At 40.2% G+C, this 12,621-nt stretch overlaps 1 protein-coding gene across 1 annotated transcript in view; it reads left to right on the plus strand.

Moving 5' to 3' along the window:
- Positions 1-7,034, plus strand: part of mgat5 (alpha-1,6-mannosylglycoprotein 6-beta-N-acetylglucosaminyltransferase) — a 71,225-nt gene extending 64,191 nt beyond the window's left edge. Inside the window, exons 12-16 of the mRNA XM_053314635.1 lie at positions 3,762-3,908; positions 4,013-4,129; positions 4,880-4,954; positions 5,830-5,987; positions 6,336-7,034. Of these exons, the coding sequence (XP_053170610.1) occupies positions 3,762-3,908; positions 4,013-4,129; positions 4,880-4,954; positions 5,830-5,987; positions 6,336-6,534 (696 nt within the window). The 3' untranslated portion in view covers positions 6,535-7,034. The remainder of the gene's footprint in view (positions 1-3,761; positions 3,909-4,012; positions 4,130-4,879; positions 4,955-5,829; positions 5,988-6,335) is intronic.
- Positions 7,035-12,621: the final 5,587 nt, after the last annotated feature.

The raw sequence follows: 12,621 nt of genomic DNA on the forward strand, positions 1-12,621 counted from the left end.
CCTAGACTGTAAATCCTCTGTACTGAGCACTTTAAACCTGCTGGTGAACATCAAGGAACCAGATATGTTGGAGGTATTGATCGAGAAAGCAAAGGTGTATTCTGCTGTGGCGATCATTAAAAAGCATTGAAAAAGTCTACAGGAAAACAACAGGCAAAAATTGGTGCTAGACAATGCTGTACATGGAATGGAGGTAGATCGATGACCATGTAAACTGGTGTCACAGTTTTGGGATAGATAAACTTTCATATCTTTTCATTACATATGGCTCTGCATTGAGAACCCACAGGGGAACAACCAATTAAATCCCACAAAACCAGAACATTTTGGCCCCGTTGTTGTTTAAGTGCTTACAAGGAAACAGGAGGTGTTTTAGGCACCGTTTTCCTCGTGCCGCTTAAACAACACACTTACTGTACCTTCAAACAGACTGCCGGAGCTAATTGGCCTCATGGGACTTAAATATCAAACTGAGTGTACTGTAAAAAATACTGTAGATGCTCCTGTGTTGCCGTTGACGAATACTTGATTTCCTTAGATGAACTGTACTGTGCAGTGCTTTATCAGGAGACTAGAGTTCAATGTTCAAACAGCAACAATATGTGACAAACTTTAAAGGTAAGTTAAGATAAGATGTATCTTTATTGATCTTCAAGTTGACCAAAGTCTCCTTAAAGTGATCACACCACAAAGCTGTTTCCTTTGTCTCATATCATTATTGTCCCCTTAATCTGCATAGAGGAAAACACACACACCTTATGGCAGGTGGAATTAGAAATACCAAGAACACACTCTTATTTTGTCTTATTTTACAAATATATCATTACATTTTTTACTCACGATCCGTGCACCGATGTTGACAGGATCTTCTAAGAATGGGCAGGTCATTTTCCAAGAGATCTGATTGGTCAGAGGTGGTGCTTTTATACTCTTATCTCTTATCCAGAACATAACCTGCTCCTCAAGTTACCTCTATAAGAGAAAATCCAGCTTCATAGTACAGGCCTCTGGTACCCACACTTAAACATTGAAGTGCACATTGAGCAGGTAGCAGACCATGAAAAACACTATCAAGCAATACTTTTAACCTCCACTCAATGCATACTTATCTCACAATTCATCACACGCTACAGCACAACAGTAGTCCAGGTCTTGGTGATAATGTGAATATAAGCTCTGACATGGTTCGTTACATGCTGGATTCAGCCTAAATATTACTATTTACATCCAAACCCAATGCAGGCATAGCAAAATGCACCTTCACTTAAGCCATAAAGAAAGTACTTTTCATTTATTAGAATAATATTTTATATATATGATAGTGTAAAGATAGTGTCACCTCGTTGTCTCTTATTGGAAGGACTGAATTTCAAGATTGAGACCATAATAACTCTTTTGGAGCCAGATATGTTTTTTGGAGTCAGCATCTAGCAGCCGTCAGTGGCATTGCACCTTAAGGACTTCCACTTCAATTTTCAAGCTGTTTTTGTTGTCGCTTGATGGAGAAAGCCTTACTCTAACGTTCACAATGGTGGGGAGTTTGTTTCATTCATGATTCGAGTACCCTGAGGTAGCAACACTCTCTGGAATGTGTCACTGCAATGAAATTCATTAAAGGAAATCATGTTTCTGCCCTCAACTCTTTTACTTTCACTCAAACTTCTGAATAAGAGCTTGTAATTATATTTGTTTAATTTATGATATTTATTAATTCAAATAATAATATATATATATATGTCGGTCACATAGGAGACGCAGGCGTCCTTTAGTCTGTGTGGATTCTTCTTCTCTCTCAGCCACAGCAGCTCTGCATCTGTCTCTCTGTGTCTCTGTCTTCACCCCCTCCTCCCTTCTCCTCCTCCCTCCCCTCTCCTCCTCGCTCCCTATAAATAGTGGTTGACTGTTTCTCAGCATCGAGGACCTTTTGCATGCACGCACACGTGCACACACACACGGAGCACTATATACACACAGAGAAAAAGAAGAAGTGAGCTTTGCTGCCACCTGTTGGAAGAAGTCTGTCACTTATCAGGCATGTGAATACTGTAGGTGGAGCTGAACTCACAGCCCAGGTCTGATTCTTTCTCAGTGTTTCCAGTGATATAACATGATAAAGAACTATATTGTGTGTGACATGAAGTGCACGTCAGTCCAGCAGCGAGATGAGACCCTTAAAGACTCTTTCTCTTCTTTTCTTATGAGCGCACACACACACACAGACCAATACAAACACACACAGACTAGCCATTGTAGCCAGCAGCGCTCTGACCCTCCACTATGATGATCCTCTAGCCCAGATCGACCCCACCACCACCACCCTCACCCTCCTCCTCCTCCTCCTCTCTGTCTCCAGATCAGTGTCTCACACTTTTGTGAACAAGCTGCTTCTGGTTGCGGCATGCTGCGACTGCCTCGCAAATATTTGCTCTTTCCATCTGGAGAAGTGAGGTTGTTATTAGAGACCCCTCTATACATACACTAAGACTATATTTAAAACAGGTTAAAACACTTTTCCCCATCTTTGAACTTGAAATACTCCTCATTCCAACTGTATTTATTTTACTGTCCTTTTTTAAATGGTTTCTAATGTTTTGCATTGTTGGTGTTTTAATACTGTATTTCCTTTTTAACAGTTTAATAAATGCTGTAAAAATAAACTTAGATTAAGTTGTTGAACTTCAACTGGGGGTCATGACCCTTGCAATGGTTGGCGAGATGATTTAAGGGAGAGAAAATCTCATCTCAATTTTCTCATTTTCCTCTAGATAATTCTGCCTCAATGTGTCTAAAAATGATTCAAGTGACACAAGGAAGTCTAAATTTGAGCAGGTCACAAGTGGTGGGTGTATGCAGTTGATGACCAGGGGGTTGCAAGCAGGTGTTGCTTCAATTTATGGGGTCAAAAAGCCAAACAGAAGGTAGTAAAAGTTAACTAGAATAGGTGAAATAAGTCTTTTGTAATTCAGTGATGTATCACTTTAGATAAATTGTTCAGCTTAAGTAAGCTCAGCTTTAGTTAAGCTTCTTTGCAGTATACTGTTATTTTTCTCCAAGTTCTTATCAGACTACTGAGGTACTCTGTGTTTCCACTTCCTAAATACCTGAGGCGCTCCCAGCTTCACATAACTTCTCCTGGCCTGTGGGAGCAATAAACACAACAGCGATGCCTTCATATTGTTTTGCTTGTCCCCCCCCCCCCCCCCCCCCCCTCGTTGTAAAATGAAAAAAGTGCTGGCTCTGCTGCATTTTGTGCTGATAACACGGGACATTTAAAACTCCCCAACACGGCCGGTGAACTTTTCTACCCTCAGCTGACTTCTTTGTTATTCTGGCTGCTTCAGTAGCTGCAAACTGTCGACTCCCACATGACACCTCCTTCCTGCCTGCTGGCACTTACAAAACAAGTGTGACAACAGACTGAGCTGGTCTTGATTGGGCTTACAGAACATTAGCAGCACACAAAGTACTTTTATCAAGCTCATACTTTTATACTTGAATATTCTCATCTATAGTTCAAGCTGTACCTTCATCCTTATTTTTTAAAAGTTGGATGTTTTCAGCCTTCAATCTTAATTTTTGTTGCTTTAATACTTCAACCCATGACATTGCAATAAACTAACAAAAAGAGACACTTTGTGATTAAACATGCTTTAAGGGCATTTTAACAGACAGTCTTCTATCTTGTATTGATCTTGTAATTTAAAACCAGTATGTGGTCGTTAATCGATTTAGTCACTCTTGATATTTTCTCTCCACTGCAGTTGTTCGTGGGTCTGTCCTTCCCTTACGAGGGTCCCGCCCCCCTGGAGGCCATCGCCAACGGCTGCGCTTTCCTCAACCCCAAATTCAACCCGGCAAAGAGCAGCAAGAACACCGATTTCTTCAAGGGCAAGCCCACCCTGAGAGAGGTGAGAGGAGGATGGAAAGAACTGATCTTTAGCTCCAGATTTGATCTTTTAAAAAGTGTTTTGGTGTTCTGACTTGTACTCTGTGTATGTTCCCGTGTCTGCAGCTGACCTCTCAGCACCCATATGCTGAGGTTTACATCGGTCAACCACACGTGTGGACGGTGGATATCGAAAACTCCGCAGAGGTGGAGAAGGCCATCCGCTCCATCCTCAGCCAGAAGGTAACCACAGGAAAGACACAGCAGATGATCTATGGGGAATGTTAATAGAAATTACCATTAAAAATATCTTGTTGATATATAAATATACCACAAAGAGCCATTTTTTCTTATTGAAGAGAGTAGATTCAGTAGTTGGTGTTCAGTTTAATATCATAAGACCAAAAAGAGCAGCAAATCTCACAGTTGAGAAGCTCTAAAACATGAAGAGAACAATACATTGATGATCTTAAATTGATTTTCCTCACTGACAAAAATGACTGAAAACTGATCCAGAGACAGAGGATGAGTGAAAGCGCAGAGAAAAGAAAGAGCAATCTGATTCCGTCTTGATGCCCAGGGGCCCATGCATATTTAAAAGCCGGGCCCCAGAACCTCGTGTTGCGTCGCGCTCCACCAAGCGGGTCGGAACAATGCCTTTGTTTATGGGACAAGTCTGCCGAGCCTCATATGCTTCGTGATCCGTGGCGACCCGCAGCCTACCAGGCTCCGGCTCCAGCTATCGCACCCTCCTCATCTTCCTCCCCACTAACACACACACACACACATACACGGAGGGACTTATCACAACAACAAAGGCTTCAGTTGTTGGACAGCCCTGTTTGAAGTTTTCAGCAAGAAAATGAGACACTGTGGAGGTCGACAGGACTCAAAAGACAATGATGCAAAAAAGGAGACAGCGGGCTAAAGTTTCAACACACACACACGTACACACACACTGGAGTAGTCACTTGTTTGTGTTTATGTGTTCAGATCGAGCCCTACCTGCCCTATGAGTTCACCTGTGAGGGGATGCTGCAGAGAGTCAACGCCTTCATTGAGAACCAGGTACTTCATCTATTTCATCTTCTGTCACTTTCTACTGATGCTTGATTCAAACTGCATGACAAGTACATCTACAGTACAGTACAACTCTTGAGGATGCCTTCAAGAGCACATTGTGAATTTTAAAAGATCTCTGCCACCACCACCACCACCACCACCACCATCATCATCATTATAAGCAGTAGCAGTAATGACATCACTTTGGATATATATTATGATTATGTTCTGCTGTGTGGCTGTAAAAATGTCAGTGCCACTAACTAAAATAGGACCTTCAGTTTATAATGCTTTTGCAGGAGGTGATAATTAATGGGTTTTTTTGTTTTTCTTTTTTTACTAATCTTTATTAACAAAACCTGACATCACAGCTTGACGCATCAAATTCAAGCAAGACCCCATAAACATGACATACATTTATAATACTCCTATATAATGGAATGGAATGTAATATATAATGAGCATAATACATAATAGACAATAAGTAAATAACCCAAAACTTATTGATAGTTGTAACTCATGAAATTGGAATCTGTCCAATTATACAATCAATAATTAATAGTCTTTTGAAATAGGAGGATTACAATCAATATAGGCAATGTCTTTATTCAAATTTTTTTTTTTTATTATTCATTTCCAAAACATCCAATCATTAAATAAGTGTACTAATGATTATTTTACTGTCTTTTGCAAAGTGTTCAGCTGTTATCAATGTCAGTGAAATTACACAAATGTAACTGAATGGAAAACTTAACAGGCATCTATTTTAATTCATTGTCCTTGGACTGTTACTTGACATTTGTTTCAAAGCTCGACTGTGATTTATTATTGTTGTTTTTCCGTCCTGTGACGTTGTGTCCTGTCTCGTCATGTCTCGTCAGGATTTCTGCCACGGTCAGGTGATGTGGCCCCCCCTCGGCGCCCTGCAGGTCAAACTGGCCGAGCCAGGACGCTCCTGCAAGCAGGTGTGTCAGGAGGAGCAGCTCATCTGCGAGCCCTCCTTCTTCCAACACCTCAATAAGGACAAAGACCTGGCCAGGTGAGACACACACACACACACACACACACACACATAAAATCCCAGACACACACCCTGTTTCTCCTGTTATTTTAAAAGTGGCCATCAGATGGAAGCACAACACAGAATTAAACTTATGTGTTCAGTTTGACATCCAGACATGAATTAAGATGATGTGCAGTGTCAGAATATTACCACTAGAGGGGGCAGTTTGTTTACTGTTAGAAATGGGTCATGGCTCATGACTGATGCGGATGAAAATTACTTTAGTTGCTTGTGTGTGTTCAGCTTCTCCTTCTCAGTCTGTCTCCTTGTTTTATGGACAAAGAAAGAATATGATTACAAGCATCCCTTTTGTGTGTGTGTCAGGTTTGGTGTGGACTGTCAGACGGTGGAGTCGAGCGCCGACACGGTGGTCCCGGCCTACAGCGATACCCGCCGCCACTGCATCTTCCAGTCGGACCTGCTGCTGTTCAGCTGCGCCGGCGCCCACCAGTCGCTGCGACGCATCTGCCCCTGCCGCGACTACATGAAGGGCCAGGTGGCGCTCTGCAAAAACTGCCTATAGCATCAACACACGCAGATAGAAGGAGGGGAAGCAGGTGGAGGAGGGTGGAGGGGTCTCGCCAGAAGTTTCGTGGGGGTTCGGGCACGGCTGGTTGGGGTTTAAATGAAGTCGGAGCAGTGTGTGAGTGTGTTTAAGAGACGATAACAAACACTCCATGCAGTCAAACACACATGGGACTCCTCTGTTGGAAGCTGTTTAGACTGAAAAGTGTTAACAGGACTACGTGTGTTCATTATATTTATCCCCCCCCCCAACTCCCACCAGCTGCTGGAGGTGAAGAACTCCCGCAGCCAAACCCGAGCATCCGTCAACCCTCGTTCACCAGCGGCGGCGCTACGATTCCTGGAAAGCGGTGTAAAATTACTTGAATCAACAAAGGGAGTCAGTGGTCTTAGACTTTCAAAGTGGTACTGCAGCACATATGAGTGACTGCCTGCCTGTTTGTCTCCAGGTTCACCAGGACAGCAAGGGACCAAGTACTCAAATGACCCCTCATGCCAGCCGCCCCTCCCCACCCCACCCCTCCCCGCCCTGCCCTCTATACCCCACTCCAAACCCTCCATCCGCCTCCCCTGGTCCAATCGGAAACTGTTTCATCTTTAGGTAGGTTTGCACTGGACTGGCATGCCTAAGGGCCCACATCCCGACAACACACACACACTAACACACACACACACACACACACACACACACACACACACACTAACATACGGCGGCTAAAGACAAAACCAGTTTTACACTGTAACCAACTCGTTCGTCTCTTCTGGACAAAAGAGATGAGAGTGGACACGTAACGTAGATATCTAGATTTTTATCTGGAAGTTTTATTGATTCCTGACACAAACTCCAGACATAAAAGCGGGCATCATCCCCCCCCCCCCCCTCCCTTAAAAGACATGGAGGCTAAAGAACAGTCACTTTTCATTTTATATATATTTTTTAAATTCGTTCACATTTTAAGTTGCACACTCGTTTGAAATGACGGAGGTTTTATGTGAAGCAGGGTTGAGAGTGTGTGTGTGTGTGTGTGTGTGTGTGTGTGTGAGAGAATGTGTGTGTGTGAGAGAGAGTGTGAGAGAGTGTGAGAGTGTGTGTGTGTGTGTGTGTGTGTGTGTGTGAGAGAATGTGTGTGTGTGAGAGAGAGTGTGAGAGAGTGTGTGTGTGTGTGTGTGTGTGTGTGTGAGAGAATGTGTGTGTGTGAGAGAGAGTGTGAGAGAGTGTGAGAGAGTGTGAGAGAGTGTGAGAGAGTGTGTGTGTGTGTCTACACTGAAGGCCAGTAGAGAATCGTTCTTTTGTTTCAGCAAACCATCCGGTACTACGCACACACCCGAGAGGTGAGGATCAGGGATCAGGGAGGCTGAGGCTCATTCTCTGTAGCGTTCGGAGTCGCCATGTCAAAGGATGTTGTAACGTTGCGTTGTAGAATAGCAGTGATAACATCCAGACAGCCTGAAGGCAACCGGCCAAAGACTCCACAAGCATGCAGAGAAATATGAAAACCTCACCGAGATGTTTGTCCGTGTCTTTACGTGCACAAAGTAAACCATTTAAACAACGGAAAAAAACCCAAGAAAAAAAATACATCTCCCATCTCCTAGACAACAGCAATACATTAACAAACAAACTGTACGCAACAAAACACGCCAACAAAGCGTTCATGCAAAACGCAAAAAGAAAACCTTGCATCTCCTCCAGTTTGTTTGGATAATTGTTAGGATTTAATTTGCCTGCAGATTTTGCAAAGGAAAAACAAATAGGGTAAAAGTAAAATTTGTAGTTCTTGTGGTGAATGGAAAAAAAATGCACTACGTTAATCTATTGGAGAGGTTTAACAAGATATTAGTAACACTGTATATTGTCCATATGGGGTTAAAAAATGTTCTTTTTTAATTTATTTTGTATACAGATCTTTATCTCTGTTTTTGCTGGAAATCTTTGTTTTTTATTTATAGGAGGGGTGTTTTTCTGTTTTATCTTTTTTTTTTTTCCTTTTTATAGATTTTTATTTATGGAGAGTAATTTAAAAAGAAAAAATTAGAAAAAAAGTGTTTATCTTCAAAGCTATGACCGAAAGAAAGAGAGAGATGAGTGGGTGGGTGGGTGGGGGGGGGGCTTTATCTGCCTCTGTTCAACTGAAAGCAGTGATGTGAAGGAGGAAAAAAATAGTTTCCCAAGAGACCAAAAAGCAAAAGATGTTTTGAACAATATTCTGTTATTCCCATATACGGAATTATATTTGTGCCTCAATCGTGAGCACAGAGGAATATTTCTTCCAAGTAATAATCATCATACAAATCATTATCACACAAAAGATCATTACGTTTGAGTGAGTGTGTATTTGAAAGAAGGCAAATGAATCAAACCCAGTGAAAGATTATTTATATACTTTTGTGTGGATAATGACACTCAGATCAATAAGGTGAAAACTGGATTATTCTTTTCTTCATAAATGATCAATTATTCTCTTTCTATCCTTACGCTGACATCATTTTGGCACAAATATAGCTCCGTACTGTACATTTAACTGGCTCTGACACATAAGCTGATTATTTTGTGTTTTCTTTAAAAATGTGATTCATTATTTTATTCCTTAAAAATGTTCAAATCATGCATGACTATTGTTTTTAAACAGAAATTATTAGTCCTAAATGATCTTATTGCCATTATTTATCATGTTTTATTGTATATGTGTTCTTCCTCTCATCACTGTCTCTTTAAGATGAACAGTAGTGGATGAATGTACCTCGTGAAAGCCGGCAGGAGCCTCATACACAGTGCTTTTATTTCCAGTCTCCCACCTTTTATTTTCTGTTTACACACAGCTGTAAATTAAGTTTGAACGGCTCAGCTACACCAACTCTGCTTTCTCACTTTGTAAGCTCAGACTATTTTTATGTTCTCTTTTTTTTTTTTTTTTTTTTTTATTACTTTTTTTTTTAAACAGGTCTGTGATCTGCCGCCAAGTTAGTGTTTCAAAGTACATGATGTGCCTTTTCATGGTTAAGTTTTGTTTTGTTTTCAGTGTCTAGCTGTTGGGTCACAGATCAGGGTTCAGATCAGGGTCACTTCAACAAGATTTAAAAAAAAAAAAAAAAAACACACGTTAGGATCCTAAATGATCTCCACAGATCAGGAAAACAGAATCAGATCTTCTTGTTTCCTCTATATTCTAAATCAGATTTATTGCTCCGTTGATTTGAATTTTGAATTTATTTTTGTATGTATCCTTTAACTATCAGTGATATAAGCCTCAGAGCCACATGAAAAGGATAATACCAATGTCAGTTTGTCAGTGCGGCACATGTTTGCCATGCACACCAGAAGCCTATCAGTGGAATAACATGTCCTCTAGTAATGGGATTATCATCCATTTCCAGGCTAATTTGATTTCTGTAAAATCCATGTAAACACAAAACCTGCTTTTCTTTCTTCCACTTAAGAGATTTATAAAAACTTGTGTATAAACTGGTGGTTTTGAGTCATGGCAGTAATGCAACATGTTTCTTTTCTCTGATTTCTTGCCTTAAACTGATTAGTCACAGCAATCCATTCCCTTAATGTCCTGCATGTGACTTCCTACAGTGGAGAGAAAACTGCGACTGTGTAGTTGGGACAAAGATGTGAGCGGGTTCAGACTCTTCAGAAGCTTTCCAAATGATAAAGTAAGAAAGAAATGGCAGTGGTATTATCACTTTAATTTAAAGGATAAGGCTGGTGATGTACTGGATCTTTGGTACCATCAATAAAACCCATAAAAAGACTTAAACCAACAGTGTTGATACTCAGCCCCAAACTCATTTAAAAACAAGTCACATATAAACACCTATTTTTTTAAGACTAATTATTGTAGGTAAGAGGCATTTCTTAGGGACTATTTCCAGCTACAGAGCAACATGTGTATCAATGTTAAAGCAGCAGGACAGTATGTGGGATTGACCTATAGTAAACTCCTTTGCCCACTTTTGTCATTCATCTATTGGGTCACAGAACTTTTAATAGTTCATTGTTGGTTTTGGCCTTTTCATTGGAAATATTGATTTTTAGATGAATTATTGATATCACCAGATTTGTGCTTTAAAGCTTCACATTAATATTAAACATTTAAACCAACAGTGAGATTTCAGCTATTTTTCAGTAACTAGAAAGAAACATTTTAAAACCTCCCAACCGTGACGTGATTAAAGTCAGTTTGGTTCCTTCCCTGTGAGCAGCTGTTCAGAAGAGAAGTCGGTCAAACCTGTTTTTGTTGCAGCAAACGCCTTATTTCATTTCTGTTAGTCGGGCTTATTCCAAGCATGATGTCGATCAGATTATCAAATGTTTGCTTTAGAAGAGAAATCAGCTCTGTTTGTTCTTTCTCACCAGAACACAGAGCCTTCACCATATCTGTCTTTGTTAACCTCAGCATTGAATGTCTCCATTGTAAAATAAAGACAAAAAAATACACACAATGCTACTTACAGTTATACAAACATGTGTCAATCTTTGGTTTTTTTAAGGTTTCTTTCAATCTCAACCTTGTTTGAAGCTGTCAGTTAGCATCTACTGTCTGAAATACCAGTGGTGATGATTGTGGTCCGAGCAGCTAGAGGTGAATAACGCAATGACAAACCTTTTTTTGTTTTTTTTGTTTTCACAGTCCTTGACGAGTAAGAGGGATATAACTTTATTTTTAAATAAACCTTTTTTCTGTGACAAAAAGGCTCTGACTCTGGTTTTAACATTTCTTTTACATCACAGCAATACAGATTCAGTATTTACAGCGGCACAGAAAAGTACAGTCTGCACGGCCGAGGAGCAGCTCGAGTCCCAGTGTGTGTGTGTATGTATGTGTGTGTGGGTGTGTGTGTACATGTGTTTGATTAAGTAATACAAAACTGACTTCATATGGAATTATACTTATGAATTTGTGTCCAAAGCTTCCCCAAAAAAAAAATTATATTCAGAGCCCAAGTTTTTAAGCACAAATATAATTCCATACACGATGCTTCTCACAACCTAAAGATATCATTATTGTGCACAAATCAATCCTTTTAAATGTGTTAAAAACCAAAACAGACAGTAGCACATTTTATAAACTACATTCAGTTACAGTCACTGCAGCAAAGCACAGACTCCAGGAAAACGTATGAATACTCTTGTGAGGTGAGCTCATCCTCTCACACCTGTAATCTATAACAATCAGACACCTGACAGCTGAAACGCCACCTGATAATTACATTCACCAAACACTGAGCAGTGAGATTAAGGCTTTGGAGTTAAAAAAAGGAAAGAGATGACTGATTTTTTTTTTTTTTTTTGTATATTGACGACCTACTAGTAAATCACAGCTTCATTCTTTAATACAATATGAGCAGCTTAGTAGCCACTGTGCTTCATTGATCTCTCTGTTTTGTGCTTTTTCCGCATATTCACATCTAAATTCAAGGGTAAAACCTGTACGCCAGGTATTAAAAAAAAAAAAGACTTCCCAGCAGCTCCAGATAAGAGAGGACACATATTGACTCATGCCACAATATTTGAAAAGATAAATATTGACTTGATGAGGTTGTCCAATTTCATCAGGGCAGTCAGCGTGATGAGGCGCCAAAATGTGATCAGTGGTAACGAGGATCAGACTTAGCGTGAGTGATGATGTTAAATGGACGTGACGTGGACTGACTCAGCAGTTAAAGATTCAAGCATGAATAGAGAGTCCTGGATTCATGCAACTTACTCTATTACTCATCTCTGTCATTTCTAACCTGACCACTGAAATATCTGGAACACTTTCTAGCTTCACAGTAAGATATTTAAATATTATATGTATCATATGTGTTGCAAAAGAAAGGAAGATCATGCAAAAAAGAGAAAAAAAAGTTTGATTTCCTCACACTGTCAGACCTGAGATTATTAAGTTATGGATCTTTATCAGGCATCAAATAAATACAAACATCTTTATACCTGAGGAAAATGCCTATAAATGTTGAGTATGTCATAGTTGTGCTTCTGGAGGTCAGGTCAGAATGATAGATCTCTCCTGATTGAAATAACTGCATTAAAAAAAAACAATATATCAAAAAAGTAGGAATTACAAGACTGTGTACA

Source organism: Scomber japonicus, chromosome 24 (assembly GCF_027409825.1).
Source record: "Scomber japonicus isolate fScoJap1 chromosome 24, fScoJap1.pri, whole genome shotgun sequence".
NCBI lineage: Eukaryota > Metazoa > Chordata > Actinopteri > Scombriformes > Scombridae > Scomber > Scomber japonicus.